Here is a 21,950-nt window from a genome sequence, read left to right as displayed (position 1 = left end):
GTCCTCAAGAACCAGAGAATCAGACAGCTTTACAAAATGTTAAATACATGGTGGACTAGTGACTACTGAATGTCTTGGGACACAGTCTACTGTACAGGCCTATTGTACTGATCATTAGACTCATTTACACAGTAACACAAGCTGTGTCTCAGTTCAGGGGCTGCATCCTTCGGAGGCGGCATTCGTAGACCGGTTACATCACAGCGACTAGGCTGTCCCATATCGCATGTTTTCGAAGACTCCTTCAAATGCAGCTGACGAATGCGGCCTTCAGCCCCCAGATTCGGAGGACACAACTGAAGTATCCTTCGCGGCCCACCATATCCCAAGATGCATTGCGTGCCGATGAAAATGTTATTTTATGAAACATGGCGGCGAGTGATGCGGGAGCCGGAGAAGCGGCAGGATTCACTTTTAAATGTAAGTATTGGGTTTCAACTCACTCGAATGTCACCGATACTAATGTTAAAGCACAATAAGAGATCTTATAACATCACATGTGTGCTAAAGTGATCCGTTAAATCATGCGGCGATGTCTCATTCGAATGTCTGTCCCAAACTTTCGATGGTACTTTCTGTGCCTACCATGGTGACCACGGGTAACGGGGAATCAGGGTTCGATTCCGGAGAGGGAGCCTGAGAAACGACTACCACATCAAGGAAGGCATTACAAGCTAACTAACGTTAGCCGCTGCGCTATTAACGCTCGGCTGCCTGCATCCGACCGTAGTTAAGCCTTAAAGTAACTTTTAATAACTTCACTGTCAAACCTCAGAAGTTGAATAATATCTTACAGAGTTTGTGATGATTTTACAGATGATTTCTACTTCATATCATGTACATAAACAGACCAATGTGAGCTCAGGTAGACAGGTTGTGAACCTGAAATATCACTTTAAGTCCGGTTAGGTTACAAATGTTGAGATTAACTTCACGAATACACTGAATTTGAGTATTTTGCTGATTCTGTTCTTGTTTTGTTACAGAGAGCCAGGAGCTGAGGGGAGAATGATGGACAAACATTCAGCAACCGTAGCTTTGAATTAAGACATTAGTGCATTTGTAATATCTCCATTTGACCATCCTGTACTTAAGGTTAGTTACATGAGCTCTCATCCTGTACAAAGCCTTCACCAATAACACAACCAGTAGATCCTTCTGATGTGTTCATGTTGCCATCAGAGAGATGACAGTTGTGATGTCATCTTTTTATTTAATTTATTTAAATTTAAATAAGACATCCATGTAAATGATTTCTGTGTGAATTTGTGTATATTCTGCTGTGTAAAAATTGTCAATCTCTGAGGTTTGGATACTTGTGTTAACATTATTGATAACTTTTTAACTTTTCATCATTTTGTCAATGTGATTCGGACAATTTGAGAAAATGTGCCTGCAGGGGGGGTGACCGATATAAAGTGTGTTACTGCAAGTTCATAAACACGTTTGATGACATTTGTTTTGCTGCTGTTGTTAATGTTAACTGTCTTGATTGATTTCCTCTGCATTAGGATTGCAATATGTTTACATGGACACATATATGTCCATGTAAACATATATGTATCTGTGAATGAAATAAAATAAAGTTATTGATAAATACGTTGTTTTAATTACTAGAACTAGAACTGATTGAAAATGAGTTATTTAACATTGTAACTGATTTAATAATTAATTTAGAAAAACAATATTATGAGAAAGAACTATGAACGGACGCGGCCGACGTATAGCGTGAAGGCGGGTCCTCCGAAGGATGCAGCCCCTGAATTGAGACACAGCTACAGTCTCCCCCCTAAACTTTTATAGCTGTGGAAAACCAACTGACAAATCACGACATGGTCAAATGTGGATATGTGAAACACCAGGGAAGGAAGCCAACTCCAAAGCGGATGATACACGGATTACATCCGTCTCACCTGACGCTGTTTGGAGAGCGCTGCCTTCTCGGAATGGAGGGGCTAGTGCAGCGGCCGATGGGCCATCGCTAGTTTTCCCAGACAGGGTTTTACGGTTGCCTGCCGGGGACTACCGGCACTGGAGCCGAGCCTGGAAGCTAAACTGACGGCCGGGAGCACCGCGGGTTTGTCGGAGGCTTCGTGCGTTTCGACATCATCGAGAAATGAGGCGGACACTACACTGACTGAGCCACAGAGTGTTCCGACCACTAATGACATCTGTTCAGGCAATACTGCTAATTATTAGTTAGTTCATTTAAACTTTGCACGACTGTTTAGTTTGTGTATTTAATATTATTATATATATATATATATATATATTATGCATTTTTGATTGCTTACTTGTATCATAAATTCTGCTTTAGCGAACAAATTTCCCCTTTTGGGATCAATAAAGTATCTATCTGTGTTAATTCACCTTTCAGATGAAGTGTTCCCTTTGTTTCTGTTTCTTTTCAGACATCATTTACAGCCGCACCGCTCCACAACCCGGAACTACATCTTACCAGTGTACGTGGGACACGTTTAAAATATGTTTTACTGTATGACGAGGAGCAGCGACTCCTCGACGCTAGACATTTTTACTGTCCTAATTAAGAGATATTTCAGAGTAAATGGCGTACATTTGAGTCGAGAAAATATCTAATAAATGGATATTTGAAGTGTAATAAAAAGTATTTTCTCAATAAGAGCAGACAATTACTGCTATACATGTGTTGAGGACATCGTTGACTCTGAAACTGAAAATTAGACATTTTTACGGTACCAATTAAGAGATATTTCATAGTGAAAGTCATACATTTGAATCGAGAAAATACAACTTCAGTTGTTTGCCTTGGTTGTAAATCCCTGCAGTTTATATGGAGGACTGCTTGAATAGCAAGTGTCAAGTTATCCGGTTTTTAACTGTTGACTTATGTTGTTAACATCTGCATTTTCCCCACTTGGAAAGGATCGAGTCCACCTGAAGGGTCCCAACTGGATTCCACTCAGAAACCAAACAACTTCTTCTTTTTCCTCCTTTTATTTTTGGTAGGTTCAGTTCAGTTCAGCAAGCCACTTAGTTCAGCACTTCAAGCTTAGCACGGTTAGCACTGCTCATTCAGGTAAAACACCTTTAAATAGAAAAGAAACAGAACCCACATTAAATATACAAATGAATGTACACAGAAAGCCTCGTGATGGCTTGATTAAATAAAGCACCAGTGTCAAATCCTATAATCTAATATGCCCTGATATTATTAATGATAATAATAATAACACATAATAATAATAATAATGCATTTTATTTGGAACGCACTTTATTTAAAAAAAAATCTCAGAGTAATAAATACAGTTAATGCTATCATGTATATTTACAAGACCGATCAGTGAATAATTTGACCTCTTACTATTACAACTTCCCGCAACCAGATCAAACACATTTGTGGACAGTCAGTCATTAAACAACGGCATTACAAACAAAGGGTGATCTGTGTATGCAGCTGTGAAGAGCAGATTGCTACTGCTAATGCTAATGCTAGCAAACTAGTGACGGTAGTTTGCTTCACATCACTTCAAAGTCTTAGTTGTTTACGGAGTGTCAGCTCCCTTACCGGCTGCCTCTCCAGACCTTTCCGACTCGTCAGTCATGCAGTGATGTCCGCAGATCTCGACACGACACGATCTCGATGGTACTTGCTTGTCCAATTTTCGGACCGTATTTTCTGCGACACCGTGTGTGTTCCTGCGTCACTGGTTATATACCTCCAGGCACATTGGTTCCGCCCTGCTTTCCCTCCGAACACTCACAGTCTGTATCAATCCCTTTACTCACGGCTTTATTTATTATTTTATTGACCATTAGTTTCAATTCCTTTCAGTTATTTGTATCGTTTCTCTCTACATAAAAGAAAACCCCTGTTTGACTTGACAGCAAGTCTGTGCTGCAGCCACAGTTTGCACCGCTCTGCCGCCTGTACTGCGTTTCTTTAGAGCAGAAGCGCAAGGAACTTTTAGATATGGGGACATTCTCCTGAAAAAGACTCAACTCTCTGTCCTTTCAAAAAAATTGAAGGAATAACCTTTCTGATTGCTTTTTTATTTTTGTATCTTCCTCTTCATATGGCAACAAAAAAAAGCAGTTCTTTAGTCTTTCAGTCTTTTATCCAGTTGCACTGAAAATGAATCTGGAGGATTTAAGTAACGCAGTGCACATCACTGACATCTGCTGGTGAAATTAATGTAGTGCAACCAAATAAGGCAGAAGCTCATATTGTCAAGTGAGGGAATCTTGATATTTTACAACAAATCAGGCATAGCTGTGCTTGGGATAAATGTCATATATATATATATATTTTACATATATGTGGGATATGTGATTGTCACTCACACACAATACTTTAGAAATAATTCGAATGAGATAAATATGACAAAAGCACGATCATTTGTTAGAAAAGACTGGAGAGCCTATAGGATCGTGTCTGACTTGACATATTCACTCAAAACTAAATCTACACGTATCCTGTGATTTATTCTACAATAAAGTACATGTGCTATATACACAGTAACTCCATAGTTCTGACTCTCCTACAACTAAAGACAATGGTTATAGGACATATGTATCAATGACAAATGAAAGAGTGATGAACATGAGTTTAATGATGTAAATTATGGCAGGTCATCATCAGCGTTAAACCAGCAGGAAAAAAAGTGGTCACGGTTTTGAGAGTGATTATTATTCACCTGAATAACTGTTTTATTATTTTTTTATTCTGGTCAGTAGTTTGTAGAGCTGCAGTATATTCAATTCATCAAGCTAGCGTCAACGCTGACATGATTACATAATAGTACTTCTGGTGAATATTTTCAAAACATAGTTGTCAAACTGAATGAATAAGAAACTAACTAACAAATTATGATAAAACGACAATGTTAATGCTTCTTGACAGTGGTCACAATACAACTACACATTCTTCAGTGGAAATTATACAGATATTAATACCGGTTATGCTATCATTACTTATTTATATTCTTTAGAAGTAACCATTGGTGTTGATAGTGCAGATATTACCCCTACATTTTACAAACACTGTGTATTAGATTTGCACTTATCAGACAAAATAAAGAAATATAATATTTAACATTAGTGCAATAAACAGCCCTGAAAGCATTGTCCCTGCCTTTTAGGGGTTACAGTACATGTAATACCACACTAATAAAATATGTAATAGAATAAAACAACGCTGTAGTTGTACACTATGACCACTGGGGGGCAGACACAATATCGTGCTACGTTTTCCGGTGAATATTTCAAAGTAAAACTGTCGATGTGGTAGATAAATTGCTATAGTGCGACAATGGGGCTTTTTGTTCACCGCAGGAAAGATTGCGTTAATGTAGTAGTAGGTCGCAAATTGACAAACAATATTCGTGGAAAGACAAACAAAAAAGAATCATGAGTGTGTAACACAAGTTTGTAATTATCTCTACAGTTTATTTATTGACCATTTAACAGAATAACATGGTGCAAGTTGCAGATATTTTTGCCATCTTTATTAATGAAATGAAAACTTGGTGTTATGTGTACCAACGGGGGGGGACACCTAAGGTAGTGAGATATTATTTTTCACAGAAGACACGTGATATGTCACAGGAGGAAAAAACATGTAATTTAATAATGGCTGCAGGAGAGGCTGCGTTAACGTTAGCTAAATTGACATCAATTCAAGCGATTTGCTCGAGCCACCGTACTTCCGCTTCTACAAAAAGAACAAACTACTTGTTCTGCAAACAGCTCCACCGGCACATTCGTACTGTGCATTAGCTCATCGCCATTAAGATGCACAGGTTCATTGTTGTTGAGCTAGCTAAGGATGCTAACGACTTAACGTTAACATTACCGTCTGGCTGTCAAACGGTCTCCTTGACAGTGTTGAGAATGTAACTCGAGTGAACAGACTGAGATCGAGGCGTTTAGCTCAATTCAAGCAATACGGTTTATTTGTAACAGAAGTATTATGTCCAGCAGTTAAACGTGCACGGACCCTAGGAAAGTGAAACCTAAAGGCGCTTAAGACAGAGTGCGCAAGCATATCATAGGTTATTCTGATGGAAGCCTATTGGTTAAAGCAAAGTTGGAGGCGGATCTGTTTCTAGCTTTCAGACAGCCTGTTGGAGCTCTGGGCATCTCCGCCCACACTGGCTCACGTCCGGGACCGCCTTCTCTGCAACGTCAGTGTGTGTGAAATGTTGTTAACACTTAAGGTGCCGAAAAGGGTGCAGTTCTAAGCTATTTCGAAGTCTCTGTGTGAATAGATAAAGAGAACTCTTCTCCTACTCTAAGATGGCAGTTTCCGCCCTAATCTGGTGGTTTAAGCAAGTGTTTCTTTCAGGGCCACTGTATCTGTTTCTATCGTGCGAACGGGCGACGGAATGCCCTGCTCGGAGTTTTTGACCTACTTACAGTGACCTCACAACTCCGCAATATAAGCTTACAAGTATAGCGCATATTATTTAACATTGAATGAATATATTTTATTTACAACAGCTCGGCGGTCCAGCTCTCTTGTCGTTTCGGGGCGAACTTAATAATTTTGCCCCGACACGTAACTACCGCGAGGTCTAGCGCCCAACGTTTGTGGCGCAAAAACAGCTGAGGTTTGACAGCAACACAGTGAGGTCTGATCTGTTGGCTAGCAGGGCCAGTGTGAAAAAAGTGTGAAAAAACCCTGCGCGTGCCCGTGCCACTGCCCCTTCCCCGTCACGTGATCAGCCGCGCTGTTTGACTGAAAACCAATGGCAGTTCAAAACATAGGAGTATATATATAGTTGTATATAGATATATAATATATTCAAACCAAAAAAGGATTTACGCAAAACAAATCATAAAGGCATACACAGAAAAGAAACAGGCAGAAACCAGTTAAACAGAGATAAGATAAAAATCTATCATACAGCTCTGACATATGATGTCAAACAAAATCCCCAGGCTTAAATATGCCTCACCCCATAGATTAATGCATTTCCTTACAAGTGAAAGTGACATTCAGTTTTTTTGCTAAGCCGAATTATCTGCCCTGATCTTTGCTTTGAAATGTTAAGAGATCATTGTGCTTGGTATTAATTTGCCATTAATTTGGTTTGCAAAATAAACCTGAAGGGGAAATAAGCCCAGGGCTCCTGAAAAAGACATTTACTATGAAGATGTCACACCTAATAGGACATCATAATGCGTTGTTAAGGGTTGCACTTGGTGGTACAGTTGCTGTTTGAGGCATCTGTTCCCGGGCGTCCTTCATCACATAATCTAGCTATAGCTGGTGGATAGCTTTGACGCATATCTCAGCGATTTCAATTTTTATTTATTTTATTTATTTTTCAGGGACAATGCACACTAATCAACAGTTACACTGTAAGTGAGCCAGAGTTAGCCAGAGAGGCTAATTTCCATCTGCTGTCCCCGGCCAGATGTTTCAAGGCATCCTAAAATAACTAAATCTCAAATTGAAACGGAGTTAAAATTCATAGAGAAACAGACAGCAACATATAGACAAAACCAAAACACAGCAAAAGAAAAGTGTACAATATTGTCAGCACAATAAAATACTAACATATCTATACAGGGGGAAACAGAGGTGCCCGTGTGTCTGTGGAGGGAGGTCGCCCTGACGGACTTCACCATTCGGACCCAAGTCCAGATGTCCCATCTGAGAGGGTCGGTTCCAATCAACAGCATTTTCAAAGATAGAAGTATGTATACTTGGCTTTTGCTGCTTTTTTCTTCCGTTGTTAACTTACCGTTAATGTTATCTATTTTCTTTTTTTTTCGTTTTTGGAAAGCAGTGAATGCGGATTTTAGAAGTGCTCTGTCAAAATATATAAACGATGAGGATGACGACAATTATGATAATTGATCAATTTAACAAGCAATACAAATAATTTACAAAGCAAGTGGCTGCACCACAGATTATATCGTGGGAAAATACGTATGCAGTTATATTGTATCCTTCTTTTGACAACATGCCTGTCCTTCGTCAGGTGCCAACCTCAACGCCCGTTCGGGTTGTCCGGGCCATGGGGGTCGTCGCCGTGGAGGGATCTCCTGGAGATTTACAGCTGCTGCTGGACGATAACACTACACTAAAGATTCGGGAGGACAAGTGGGGGCAGACATGTAGTTTATTTAGTGTGTGTGTGTGTATAATCTGGGAGGTGGACATGTAATTTACAGTATTTATCAAACTGTTTTGATAGTTTTTTTTTATCTAAATTGGGAGTTTAGTACCATTACTTTCAGTTCTATTGGCCTTTTTTATTTTTACAGCAGACGTTTTGACTTGTCATTGCAGGAGAAGCACAGGTGTTGCTAATAACATTAACGATGGTTGTTTTAATGAAGTATCCTGGTAAGCCGTGACAGTGAGGCAGCATGCACAACATAGCAAGGGGCTACAAAAATACTTTTACTCCTCAGACTGCATTGGGATATAGTCAGTGGTGTATAAAGTACTCAAAAGCCATACTTGAGTAAAAGTAAAGATACCTTACTGGAAAACTACTCCAGTAAAAGTAAAAAGTCACCTATTAGAATACTACTTAAGTAAAAGTCTTAAAGTATCTGATATTTATTGTACTTAAGTACAAAAGTAATTTTCTGATATTAAATGTACATCATAACCTGAACATTAAATGAACATCATAACCTGTTCATTGAAGGTAAAAGTACAAGTAAATGCTGTTAATAAAAAAGCAAAGGGTCAGAATTTTGAGAATTATGAAGTTTATTCTTTTAAGTGCTGTGGCACCATGACCAAGGACATGAGCTGTGTTGAAAATAATTGGGTTGGCTGTGATCCATTCAGGAGCAACAATGTTCAACATAATATATTGTACACAAGTATACTTTTGCATCTACTATGAACTTATCATCATAATTCTCGGAAAAGCAATATGACTTTAACTTGCTGCTAGGACCACTGATTCACCAAACCTGCTTGCTTGCAGTCTCTGTTCCACCACAGTCCCCGACATTGGTCTCATGATTCATTTTGTTTCTAAAGATAGATTTGATTTTGTAGCGAGTAACGAAGGTTTCAAATTGTATCGGGAAATGTATCGGAGTAAAAGTATCGGTTTTCTTTGCAAAATGTAGTGAAGTAAAAGTAAAAGTCAACAGAAATATAAGTAGTAAAGTAAAGTACAGATACCCAAAAAAACAACTTAAGTACAGTAACGAAGTATTTCTACTTCGTTACTATACGCCACTGGATATAGTCTATATAAAACAGGCTGCTGTGTGTGTGTGTGTTGTGTGTGTGTGTGTGTGTGTGTGCGTGTGTGTGTGTGACTGCGGGGCCCCTCCTTTCTTTTAGTGATCAATGGGGCCCTGGCAGCCAGTGGGATGAGATTACTGGTGCCCATCTTTACTGGCACCCTGAGACACATCGGAGGTCATGGTGAGGATGGAGACAAACTCACACAGTCAGACACACAAACGCACACACAAGAAAGCAAGCATGCAGAATTACACACTCTGCAACTTTCCACAATAGTTTTTCCCCCCCACAATGTGTGGTCTGGAGATGTTTAGTGAGCCGACTGCTCCCTCTAGTGGCCACTTGTTGTCATTGCATGTTGAAAGTGTTGTGGCAAAATGACGAGAAGAGACGGCGAACTGGAGTTTGCAACCAGCGGGTAGTGTTTTAATAAGATCAAGCCAACATCAACCAGTTCAGTATATTGAAACGACTCCCCTGTACTGCTTTTCACAGATCACTCTTATAGTCAAAATTCACGCCTCTTTCGCTGTGCTCACCTCTCAAGAATGTTGTTTGGTTGGTGCCCCCGTGTCTGCTCCTAATCTCTTCTTAAGAATGTTGTTTGATTGGTGCCCCCGTGTCTGCTCCTAATCTCTTCTTAAGAATGTTGTTTGGTACCAGAATATGTGTTACATATTAACTGTTTACTTGTGATATGAGGTTTTACGTCTCAAATGATTCTGGATATTTTGACATAAGAGGAACACTCGTGTTTACTGCAATCATGGAAGTTAAGATTGTAACAACAGTTGGATTCACAAGTTATATGATGGTTTTCTTCAACACATCCCCCCTTTGAGGGTTACATAACCCTCAACCTAACTTCATATAACTTTTGTCAATTGGTGAAACTGTAACCTAAAGTTTTGATCCCTAACTGCATTGCAACAACACAAGTGATCTATGTAAATTATATGTGCTTGATTATATACCAATACAGTAACAATACAATACAGAACATTTGAGTTCGTAAAATAATTGAAATAACATCACTCAGTGCTAAGATTCACTTTCATATAAGGGCGAAAAAACCCGCAGGTTGCATTACAGGAAAAACTCCCTTATGGTCCTTTCCCGCCAAGCGACCACCTTTTTGGCATGAAGTGAATCTGTTCTTGCTTGCAAACATGTATTAACATCACACATTTAAATTTCTGCAAACTATTGAACAATATATCAGTATTCATTAGATGGAATGTCTGTGATAAAGCCATACGCTATAATACTTGTGCAGTGATTATATGGATCATGACTATGAATGTATGTGAATGTAGAAATATCTGATTATAATACATTCAATTGATAGTGAAACAGTTTGGACAGATGATAAAACATGTGACGTGGTGTGTTTTGGACGTGTGTACTTCCAACAAAGTTCAGGCTCTCGTTCTTATGCTGAGATGCCTCCTAGTCCTGTGTCCTCCATCTCATCTGAGTCCTCCAGATAATCCGGAATGGGAAACAGGTCCGGTCGTCCAACCACCATTTGAGTGAACTGGGCCTTTGTCCCTTGCTCAATCGTCATCATGTTCATCATCTGAGCCAGTTGGAGATTTGTCATGACACCCATCTGTTTGTCCATGCTCCTCTGGCACTGTCTCCTCAGGATGGGTACGATGCAACATGCCAATAGAAAAGCCACAATTAAAACTACCAATGCGCTAATGCCTGTTTTTACCAATACAGACCCCTATTTTCCCAAAATTTAGTCTACCTAATCCCATGACCACCCCCCCTTGCCAGCATTCTCCTCAAGCTCTTGCCTCAAACCCCGAATTCTTCTCCATTTCAACAATATATTCAGTAAAGCATTTTACAACACATTCCATACATGTCGGCTATGTCTGATGTTTGTTTGCTTAACAAATGAAGAGTGGGACTGGTCATAGTTGTGCCCTTGTGCCCTGACTCATATTCTTCCATATCAGTGAGCCCAGAGTTCCTAAAACATCGGTTAATTTCTCTTGTAAATTACACAGATCTCAATGAAATGTTCCAGCCAGTTGCGGCGTTGCGGGCCGTCTGAAAGGCGCGAGAATGACTTCATGCGTCTGGAAAGACAGGTTGACCTGAACACAGATTCGCGTAACAACACACAGGTACATACACATGAGCGGCTGTGTTTTATGTGGAAACACTGGACCGCTTACGAGCAACACATGGCAATAGTTCTGATCCTGACCCGTCAATAAAAAAAATCCTACCTGAGAGCAAGACGAGAGAGCAGACTATTCCCATTTCACTGTCAACCTCCAAAAGCATTTGCTCCCCTAATCTGTTTCCATATGCTTTTTTTTTTTAGGAGTTTTATGAATACACTACGGCTCATCCTTATTACCACTCCTCCTCCTCCTCCTCCTCCTCCTCCAGTCATTCCAGAAGCGTCGGCTGTGCCAGGTACCGCTGAGCCTTAATTTAAGTGGCCCCAATCCCTCGTAAAGCTAACGGCTATTAACGAGAAGTCGCATGGCACGCGCCTGGAAAACGCAGGCCTGTCACGCGCCTCACGCTTAATAGGAATCGACGTGGTGACATCTTGGCAGTGCCGCGCCCAGCCAGGAGAAAGACATTATTCGACGATGTGTTTTTCCACAGAAGAAACAGAAAAAGCTGGCATCAGGAGGACTTTCTTATGTCTTTCAGTTTCAAAATGTCATGCGGATGAACATTCCTCTCCACCACCGTTTAATACACTGCAATTATGCACAGCCCATTGAAATGTAGTTCCACCGTGTGCCCGCGTGTAAATGAATGTTCGCCGCTACCACAGCAATTACACCCTTACGATTGTGTCATGTAGGGTTGTGTGCATGTGGCTGTAACTCTATCTACTTCTGTCTGTCTGACTTTGCACTTTGCGGTTCCTCAAAGCCAATATGATGTAGAGTAGCTGAGATACAAATTGATTTTACATCCAATCTGTCTTCACAGCTACCCCATACCAATACCCCAAGAGCTGAAGCTCCCCAACGGGGCCCGAAGTAGAAGAACAGAGTTTTCCCATCAAAGAAAAACCACGCGGTAGCACACCTCTCTTCTTCTGTCTCGCTCACGTCGAGCTCTTTTCTAAACGGATATTTAGGAGCCTGTTTTCGTGTACTGGGAGATTGTGTGCTTTGTGCCGCCTCTGTTGACCCTTTGTGTGAGCACGCAAGAACATGCAAAAGGGAAGACAGTGTACCCATTTTGTATCTCGATAACGATATGCATCACCGTTTCTGGTAATTAGTCAGTATGAAACAGCCACGTGGTTTGGGATAGTCTTGTGTGAAATGAATACTTGACAGATGAATCGTATTTTCTCACTTAATTAAGAACAATAGTGGAAAATAATCAGATTTTCTGAAAAATTTGATTTAGACGTCGCAATTGTGTTTCACAATCTCTCGATATATGATTTCATCCCGATATGATTCCAATTAAAGGAAATAAATAGTCATATTGAATTATTGCCCAGCCCTAGTCCATGGTTTATTCCATCAGTACCAAAATGAATGCAATACCTCGTCAGTTTTGTAATTTTTCATTGCTTATTCTTTGATCGGATAATCTCTCATTTATATCAAAATCTTGCTGTATTGTTTTGGCACAGTTCTAGTGTGGCTGCTTACTTTGGCTTCAATTGGCAAAAAAAAGCCCCCAACAGAACTTGACTTCTGATTGGGGTTAGATGTTGGAGAGATTCATGAAAACTAAAAAGCAACAGCACATTGGACAATAACACCTGATCTCCTTCATTTTACGAAAGACTTAATATAAGTGGAGAACCAAAGCCTCACAATGTTGCAACACACGGTACAGAATTGGTAACCTGAGCAGGTGTCACGCCGACTGCCAAATGGATCATCTGTCGTCTCAGCAAGGACGGATAAACTCGGCGGATCGGAGCGGATCCCCAGACGTTGTAAAGCCGGTGGGTCGCTCTGGAGCGAACCGGCCCTTCGAGCCGTAACCAGAGCGGGTGTGACAGCAGTGCCGTTGGATCGGCGTCTGTCATGCGCTGAAGAGGATCGGTGTCGTTCACGGTGGCCCAGTAAAAAACCCGGGCCGGTAGCTGGCCTTCCTGTCACTTGATTGCGGGACAATCCAGGACAGAAAAACCCAACACCCCGAGTAGCACCCCGGGGAGCTTTCGGCGGTGCTGAATGGCAGAGTTGACCTCTTGCCACGTCCTGTTGTAACACTTCCTGCCTTCCCCTCGGGATCTTGTCGTCTTCTGGCAACGTGCTCTGAACGGTGATCCTTCTACGGTCCAGTCCGCCCTCATGAGGAAGGGAAGAAGCAAAAGGCAGAACAGTAAAACTGATAGAAAGTTCTCTACTCAAAGCATATTTTCCTTTTGTTTAAAGGCCCTTCAGAAATGACAGGTCTTCAGTCATTTCACCTCCTGACTCTGTTATTCCCGTCACTAACTTCATCAACATCCAGCTGAGAGTCGGGCGGCTCCGGCCCTCGACCTCCCAGCTGGATGGACAGGCTTGTTTTTGAATAGAGAGGAAGAATAACAGTCTTCCACACCTCCCTGTTTCCATCCTTCCACCCATCCATCTATCACCCCGGGCTATTTTCTCTGTAAACACTGATTTGACCTCTAGTTTCACACTCGGAACACGACTAAGCAGACACAGACGGCGTGTCCTGGCATCCATACATGCAGGTCTTTTGTTGGGGGGGAGTGGTGCTTCAGGTCCCGTCTCAGCTGGGTTTACTCCCTGCAGTGGTGTACTTTCCCACTAGATGGTGGCAGAACCATTTGAAGATGTCAGACTTCACAGCACAAGAGGCTGCAATTAAGCGAGCCCCAGCTCTCGTCCACATGGTACCCCTTTGCTCCCGCCGTGACCATCTGATATTGTGTGATCTGAACAGACACGGTTAGAGCATTCTGACAGCGGGGAATGTTTCTTATGATCCTTTTGGGCCCTCTTAAAAAGTCCCAGGTGTTCCCGGCTCTGGGACATGCTTCCTGGAAAGCTCCCTCTGAAAGCTCCCTCAAATGGAAAGATGGATCCTTTGTCAGATTGGGGAATATGTGTTCATTCCCCCCCCCTTTTTTATTTTTTATTTTTTGGATGGAACCAAAGACCGAACGACTGATGTTACAGTGCGGCATCCCTAAAGACAATTCATGTCCCTTGTCTTTTCCTCAAGTCTGTCATTCCAATCACGAAGCCTTATGACAAAACCGTGCTCTGCGAAACACTGAACTGATTTAGCATGGGTCAGTTCTCTTGGCGCGAGCGCAGTGGCTGTTAGCTTCGGTTCCCCTGTTCAAACCGGCCTGCTGGAGAGATTTTGTGGTCACTGCTCGAGGCGCCGTTGCCCTTCTCTGCTGGTCGCCTTAACCTCTTTCACTGAAGTATACAAAGAACAGAACCGACCTCCGATTTCGCCAGCTTTGTGCTCATTCAAACAACTGACAAATCTGTCCCGCAAATTGACGCTGGCGTGACAGCGTAAGCAAGGGTTCTGAGTCCCAGATCTCCTCTCGGTGGAAAATCAATCCCCTCTTAAGTGCCGTTTGATGAATGCACCACATTTTGAACGTCTCAATCCAGACAAAAAAAATATCCTTTTATGATAGGCTCTTTTAATGGCTTGCTTACCTGCTCACTCAGGCATCTTCTGGACCGTATTGTCGAGATGCTTTTTCCACAAGGCTCCACCCGGGGGTCTGCCGGGCCCTGAGGTGAGTTCTCATCACATTATGTCAGACAGGCGTGGTAGCGCTTCGCCACGTGGGCTGCGGCCTTGGCAGGTTTTTGAGCCTCGACCTGTGCGTGTGTTTGTACAAAAACGGCAGGAAGTAGTCAGTCCGGTGCAGCCGTCACTCCGGAGGCTAGACTGAGAGATTCTTGACAGAAAACGCATTTGTTTTGAATTTCCGCTTCCACATTTCGGCCACGTCGAGTTTGATGTCAAGTCACATCATTTCAAACTTCCGTGTGTGTGTGTGCGTGTGTGGCCGACACCACCGAACCGTTGATGGGAGGGGTCCCAATGAGCCGGGAGGGCGCAGGTGTCTTGGCGGTCCCCGTCTGCAGCCAAGCGGTTCAGCCGTATAGCCCCACTGTGACTCGGTGTCTACCCAGAGCCGGTGTTCAACTCTTATCAACATGGTGGACGCAGGATGTGGCTTATCTCGCTGCTGTGTGTTTATTTTGAGCATTTTTCTTCCGGGGAAGTGAACAACTAACGGCACCCCGAGGCTGTACAGTCTGGGTAGACTGAGCTTGACTGGGCCACAGCACATGGGAGCTGACATATAACGGACCATTAAGCCGCGTGTTGTAAAGAACCAAAAGGCGCAGACCTAATTGTTTTCCATCCTCCATTTTCCCTTGGTAAAGAAAGCTACGAGACGTTATCTTACTTGTGGCCCTTTATTAGCGGAGAGTACACAGGCTACTGTGGGCCTGTGGCAAAACAACCTGTCAACACCATTAACGTTCTCTAACATTCTCAACAATCTGCTCCCGGTCATAGACTAGCTCTCCACAGGCTACAGCACAAACACAACATCCCCCCCCCCCCCCATTGCTAAGATGATTGACAGGCTTCACAGGGCATGAGACCTTGACTGACCTCAGTAATTGCGATGACTAATCTTATGTAGAACTTCTTCCTGTAAACACAATAACTGACAACATAACAGGTTGCATAACATTACATGTCACTCAGTCCGTTACAATACGATGACTTGCTGACCGCAGAAACATTTCTAAAGTGAAATGCAACTATCTGGTTGATTTCAGCTTATTCTCCACCTTCTTGTTTCCTGACCTACGTCTGACTCCCAAGTCTTGAGTCAACTCTGCTCCGCTGTCTCGTCCTTATTTACACACGTCGGCCGTTCTCTTGTTGTGGTTCAGGAGTTTATTGTACGTCGCGACGTGTGTCCGCACATGTTCATCCAACTGCAGTGGGGAGATTTCAATGAGCCACGGGCTTTTTTTGTATCCGTGTTCTACAAACCCCTTTCTTCCTGTCCCCCCCCCCCCCCCCGCTCTATCTGGCTTTCCAGTTGAGCGCCATTATTTACGAAGCGATGCTTTTCCACGCCCGTTTGATTTTCTTCACAGGTCTGTTGCATTCGCTTGCTTACTTTCCCTCGGCGGATAAAGTTTCCCTTGTTTTCCACTGGACGCTGAATAAAGCGTGTAGTGTGTGTGTGTGTGTGTGTGTGTGTGTGTTGCATTCTCTGAGTTGTAATGTGGGTGCTGGGTGAGGTGATGCTGGCTCGTGTACAAAGCAGGATGTTCAGCAACTTAGGGAAAATGTGTTGGGTTGTAAACACCCAGAGTAAACTGTGAACGTACTGTCAACACACACACAAACACACACAGACACACACACACACACACACCGTTGAGTGAGTCATCTGCTGTCAATCGCTGGCTCGCCTACACACAAATGCATATGTGTGCTAGTATGGCAGGTATTCCTATCCCACAACACAGAACACAGTGTCCGTCGGTGACTGACAAACACGTGCATGCGGCCGTCGGGCCCTCTCACAAGTAGGTTCTAAAATGCTGTTCTCTCGCAGGGCTACATGGCTTAAAGCCCGCGCTCACATTCAGCCGGTCCCTGGGGAGAGCTGCCCGAGGAGCCCACACCACCCTGACGCCCCGCTGGCACTTTCCACAGCCCGAGGGGAACCGGGAAGCAGCCGGCAGGAGCCATGCCTGCCCTGACCACCGGAGCCGGCCACGAGCCAGGTACTGTACAGAGACCCCATCGGGCCACGAACACAATCTCAAACGCAAGACTGTCTGCACAACGCACTGTTTTTATTAACATTTCTTATGTCCACCATCACAGAAAAAAAAGCACCAAGTGCGATTCCCAGTCTTACATTAAGTTAATACATTTATATTTAAGAGCCACTTAAATGTAACTTCAAATTAGAGATGATTTGCTCTGAACTTGTCTTAAAGCTGCTTTTTGTCGACCAGAGGGGCCGTTCTAAAAGTCCACTTGCACTTAATTTCGCTCCCCGACAAATCAAAAACACACCAATGCAAATATTTGCAATTTACAGTTTAACAACAGAGAGCGAAAGTAACGTCCAGATATGCTGTGGACTGTGTGTGTGTGTGTGTGTGTGATGTCAGAATGAGAAACACGTCAAGCTTGTCAACGCCAAGACAGCTGCCAGAAATCACCACTTCTTCCCCTCCTCCTCTCAGTCTGGCTTAATGGCCGGCTACATCATCATCTCACACACACACACACACACACACACACACACACGCATACGCAGAGGACCCGACAAAGATAGCAGGATAGCACAAAGGACAAAAGGAGGACAGACTTTGTGTCCCGCTCTGATGGATAAAGAGTGTGTGGGCTTCTGCGTCCAGACTTTTAACAGAGTTGCCGTAGCCCCCGTCGTCCTGGAAAATTTCTGCAGACTAAAGTAGAAAGCCAGACCGTCAATTACGATTAGAGTCATTTTGGGCAATTACCGGCGGGGGCTCGGGTTTCCAAATAAAACACGTAAAGACTCCTCCGGCCCATCTCCTCTGCCTTCCCCCCGTGATGGTCCCGTGCAGGTGAAATGCGATGAACGTTTAGGTCACCGGTGAGGTCACGGATACTTGTGGCTGGGCCCCGGCATCGGGACTACAGGGCATCATACGTCAGCATGTGCACAGAGCTCCGGTAGGATTACTCTCGGTATCAAAGTAACAGTTGAATTAAGAGATAAAGCTCTGTTGGGATGATGGATCTGAAATCTGTCGTATTTATGTTGTGCTGCAAGAGACGAACCTTTCAGCCACGTCTGTTCTTGGTCAGATCAGGTAGAGCTTGAGACGGTCTGAAAACGGTCTGAAAACTAATATTTTGATCATAATTATCCGTTGATAAGTGTTTTTATTGCACTTTCACGCGCTACATCCCTGTTAATGTATCAAAATCAAATTTGCATCAAAATCTGACTTAAAATAAGGTTCGTCTTCACCTGAATTTAGTGTGTTTTTGCCTCTCTGCTCTACATTGTTGATGCCCCCCACCCCCACCCCCGGTGGCTAGTGTAGGAAGCGCGTGATCTGCAACTAATATTCGATTAAATGTGCAGCCGCACAAACAACAAAGTGCCCTCTTAAAAGATGTGATCATCTCCGTACAGTAGAAGTCCCAGACATATTACATAATGCATGTTTGACTCCCTGTGTCACTCGCTCGTCATTCGGCCAACGGTCACTCTGTTCCCGCTGTATTTAGCAGAATAATAAGAAAGCTAGAAGAATCAAAGCGCCATGAATTTGTAATACAACTGGAGGTAATCATGCCTCTTTGTGGATGGCGGAGGATGTGGCTGACTCAACTTTTTTTTTTGTGAAGGACCTCGTCCACGTCGGCTGCAGCGAGACCCTCTGCGTTACTCCCGGGGATTTTGGCACGTAGGCAGTAACACCTCTGCAGACGAGCATAAATCCACCGAGGCTAACAATACCTCCTCCACATGCGCCGGCTGCCAGTAATCACAGAGAGAGACATGACTGGATGTTGCCAGTGCCTTACCTTCTTTTCATTAGCAGCCCTGCCATCTGCAGACCCGTCACCCCACACACACACACACACACACACACACACACACACACACACACACACACACACACACACACACACACACACACACACACACACACAGAAGATGAAGTACCGTGCTGGCGCTTTTAACATAATGGGGAAAATATTGTCATTAATTTCACCATTCTTTAGTAGCAGCTCTCCTATTTCATCACCAGATTTTGGATGTGTAGATCTTATTAAAACGCTCATTATTGGAGTGTTTGGAGAGCAAACACGTGGGCAGACAAACGGAGAGCATATGTAAAATCACAGTCTTTCTCTCTCTCTTCTCCACCCCCCCCCTTCCCTCCCTCCCTCCCCCCGTCTCGGCCCAAATAAACAAAAGGCCTCTGTGTGAATTAGATTCTAATAAATGAGACCGAAAAAACGTGAAAAACAAAGTGTTGGAAAACTGACCTTTTTAAATATATGAGTACGGGGAGAGCTGGAGAGAACGTCCTGGTGATGGGGTTACCGTGGACTCATTTCACTGTGTGACTTTCATGAAGGCTTTGGCAGCAGATTAATGACGGGGGGGAGGGGGCAGTTGACCCTGCTCTCGTTGTTTGAAACATTTTCGTCTGAATACATCCAACCACGCTGCTCTCCGTCCTTCGGAGTCCAGAAAAGCCCCGCCCCGCCTCACGCTCTAGGGCGCTGTTCTCGAGATCTGATACACAAACGCACATCAGTTCACATTCTAATAAGGCGGCCAAGAAGAGACGGACAGTTAGCTTTTAATGGTGCGAGCACCTCACAGGGCTGATAATGGGCAGCCCGCTCCGCAGAGGCCATAAGTCAAAGCTGTGCTCGGATTAACCTGAACACCCCCCCCCCCACCCCCACTACAAAAAAGCAATGCAGCTGCTCTCCAGGTCTCTCCTCCAGACAGCTGCTGTTTAGTCGTTTCTCCTCCTGTTCAGCCGTGATGGAGCTCTGTTGCGGGCTCAGTCGGGGACAGATAACTGTTACGCCTCCGCTCAGTTTGGCTCGGCTCATCTCGGTTTATTTCAGCTCCCACTCTTGGATCTTCAGACAGTCAAACCCAGCCCACTCCTCTGTCTGCTGCACACCATTTATCTCCCCACTGAGCTCCATTAGCAGCAAGGTTACGTTTCGAGATTTCTTTTTCTTTTTTACATTGTGTGGGTGAGTGTGTGTGTGTTTTGCTGTATTTATACCGAAGCCTTCTACCTACCCAGGGCTCGACAGTGTGGATTGCCAGGTTGCTATTGTCTACTATTTTGAGAAATTGCCAATTTTTATCCTTTGGCTGCACCCCAAAATAGACACATTTTCAATATGTGTTTCATTTGTGATGTTTTAATATTGCTGCCACAGTCGGAACCAGAACCAGACAGAGATGTTGGAGCGTTCAGAGGCATCTGTTTTAGAGACGATGGTGAAGCAAATTCAGTTTGCCTCATGACCATTTGTATATCGGTTACTCACCGCATGCTACCTTGAACTTTGTTTTTCTCGCATGCCTCAATGGTGAAAAAGTATTAATGAACTGTTGTAAAATGGGGGCCGCGACAGCAAAAACTATACATCAAAACATCTGTTCACAAACTCCCACAGTTGACAAATGACAACAAACGTACAAATAACCATATTGTGGCTGAACTATTCCTTTTAAGCCGAGTTTCGGTAACCAAAAGCTGATGCCTGGTTGCCAGCCTTGCAACCACTTTTAAAAATGAGGTTTTTTTTTTACCATTGCACCATCACAGGATGTCCAATCAAAGTGCCGAAAATCGGAATGTTGAATTTCAAGTTATCATTCTTGTCCTTTCTAAGTTAATGACTACTGCATACATACTTGCCCCATCTCTTGATGAGGGTTGTGCGGTAATGGCAGCTCGCTGTCTGCGGATGAGGAGCTCGCTCAATTGCTCCCAACGTCCCCGCTCTCCCATCAGAGACCCTCAAGACGTACAACATCTGGTTGATGTCACTCGGAGGTCAGCGAGCCTCCCGGAGTGAGAGTGGGTGTTTGCTCCTTGTAGCCCCATTTCCTCCCTGCTTCTGCAGTTTTGTGGTAGAATGGTCCGTTTGGTGGGGGAGAGGTAGAATGGGGTAGATATCGGTGATTTAAAGCTGGAGAACTCAGAATGAACAGCTAGGTTTAAACGCAGTTTAAACAAATTCAAACTAGCATGTAATTCCTTTGAATTAGTATATTTACCTTTTTAGTATATTCTATATATATTCCTGTGTGGTGTCATACAACCACTGTGTCTCGTGAGATTGTGGTACGGCTTGGAATTTGATGTCCTGGCTCCAGTACCGCCATTATCCTGAAAAGCTTCTCCCGAAACAATGCCAATGGGCCATATATCTTTGGAAATACATCCTGCTGTCTTAATCAGTGATGGCCTTTTTACGAGTTTCTGGCTTAGGTCCTGAGGATGAGACAGTCAGACAAGGTTGTCCTCATCAACAGTGTTTCGTTATCTCATGTGAAAGAAAAAAACTCAGATTTTTTTTTAAACTCTTATATATCTTTATTAGTGCCAGCCTCAAAACTCCAGCATCAGTCGGGATAATATATAATTTGGAGTCATGACTTTTCAAATTTTCTAAGAAAGCCTTCGTTCACCTTTCACGGCAGCTGGATTCTCAAAATGTCTCGAGATCACCCTAAAGTTGCGGGTCACGTATCGGACCGAATTCCATCTGGTCAGTCTTCAAGAAATGCCTTTGTGTCCGAACCACAGCGTCACGGACCAATTGCCGTCCCGTGAGGAGCAACTTGCAGCCACGCCGGTGTCTTCGGTGCGTGTCGGACGAGATGGAGAAGCGACCGTTCGTTCTAAACGACAATGGCGGCCCCTGAAGAGGTTAGTTTAGATGCTGTATTAGATTGCAGCATCAGTTATGTCGGATCTGGAGAGCATTTCTTCACTGAAAGAAGAGCAATGAATGACACTGAAGGCTTCTCTCAATGGAAGAGATGTTTTCTCTCTTATCCCGACTGGCAAGAGTTTGATTGACACATGGTTCATACAATCGCCTGTCACGTATTTTTTAAAAGTGCCCTCCCTTTTCCAAAAAGTTTCAAATGACGACTTCTTACACGGGTCAGGTTAACATACATTTTGATGAACTAAACTCT

At 43.4% G+C, this 21,950-nt stretch overlaps 1 protein-coding gene across 1 annotated transcript in view; it reads left to right on the top strand.

Annotated features, from left to right (window-relative positions):
- Nucleotides 1-16,934: 16,934 nt before the first annotated feature.
- Nucleotides 16,935-21,950, top strand: part of LOC306794297 (MAGUK p55 subfamily member 7-like) — a gene marked incomplete at both ends in the record, with an annotated part of 130,173 nt that continues 125,157 nt past the window's right edge. Inside the window, one exon of the mRNA XM_079292334.1 lies at nt 16,935-16,971. Within this exon, the coding sequence (XP_079148460.1) occupies nt 16,935-16,971 (37 nt within the window). The remainder of the gene's footprint in view (nt 16,972-21,950) is intronic.

The sequence above is a fragment of the Melanostigma gelatinosum genome (genome assembly GCF_949748355.1).
Source record: "Melanostigma gelatinosum genome assembly, chromosome: 20".
In the NCBI taxonomy this organism is placed as follows: Eukaryota; Metazoa; Chordata; class Actinopteri; order Perciformes; family Zoarcidae; genus Melanostigma; species Melanostigma gelatinosum.
The sequence above is the reverse complement of the archived record's forward strand: the minus strand, read 5'-3'. Positions and strand labels throughout refer to the sequence as shown.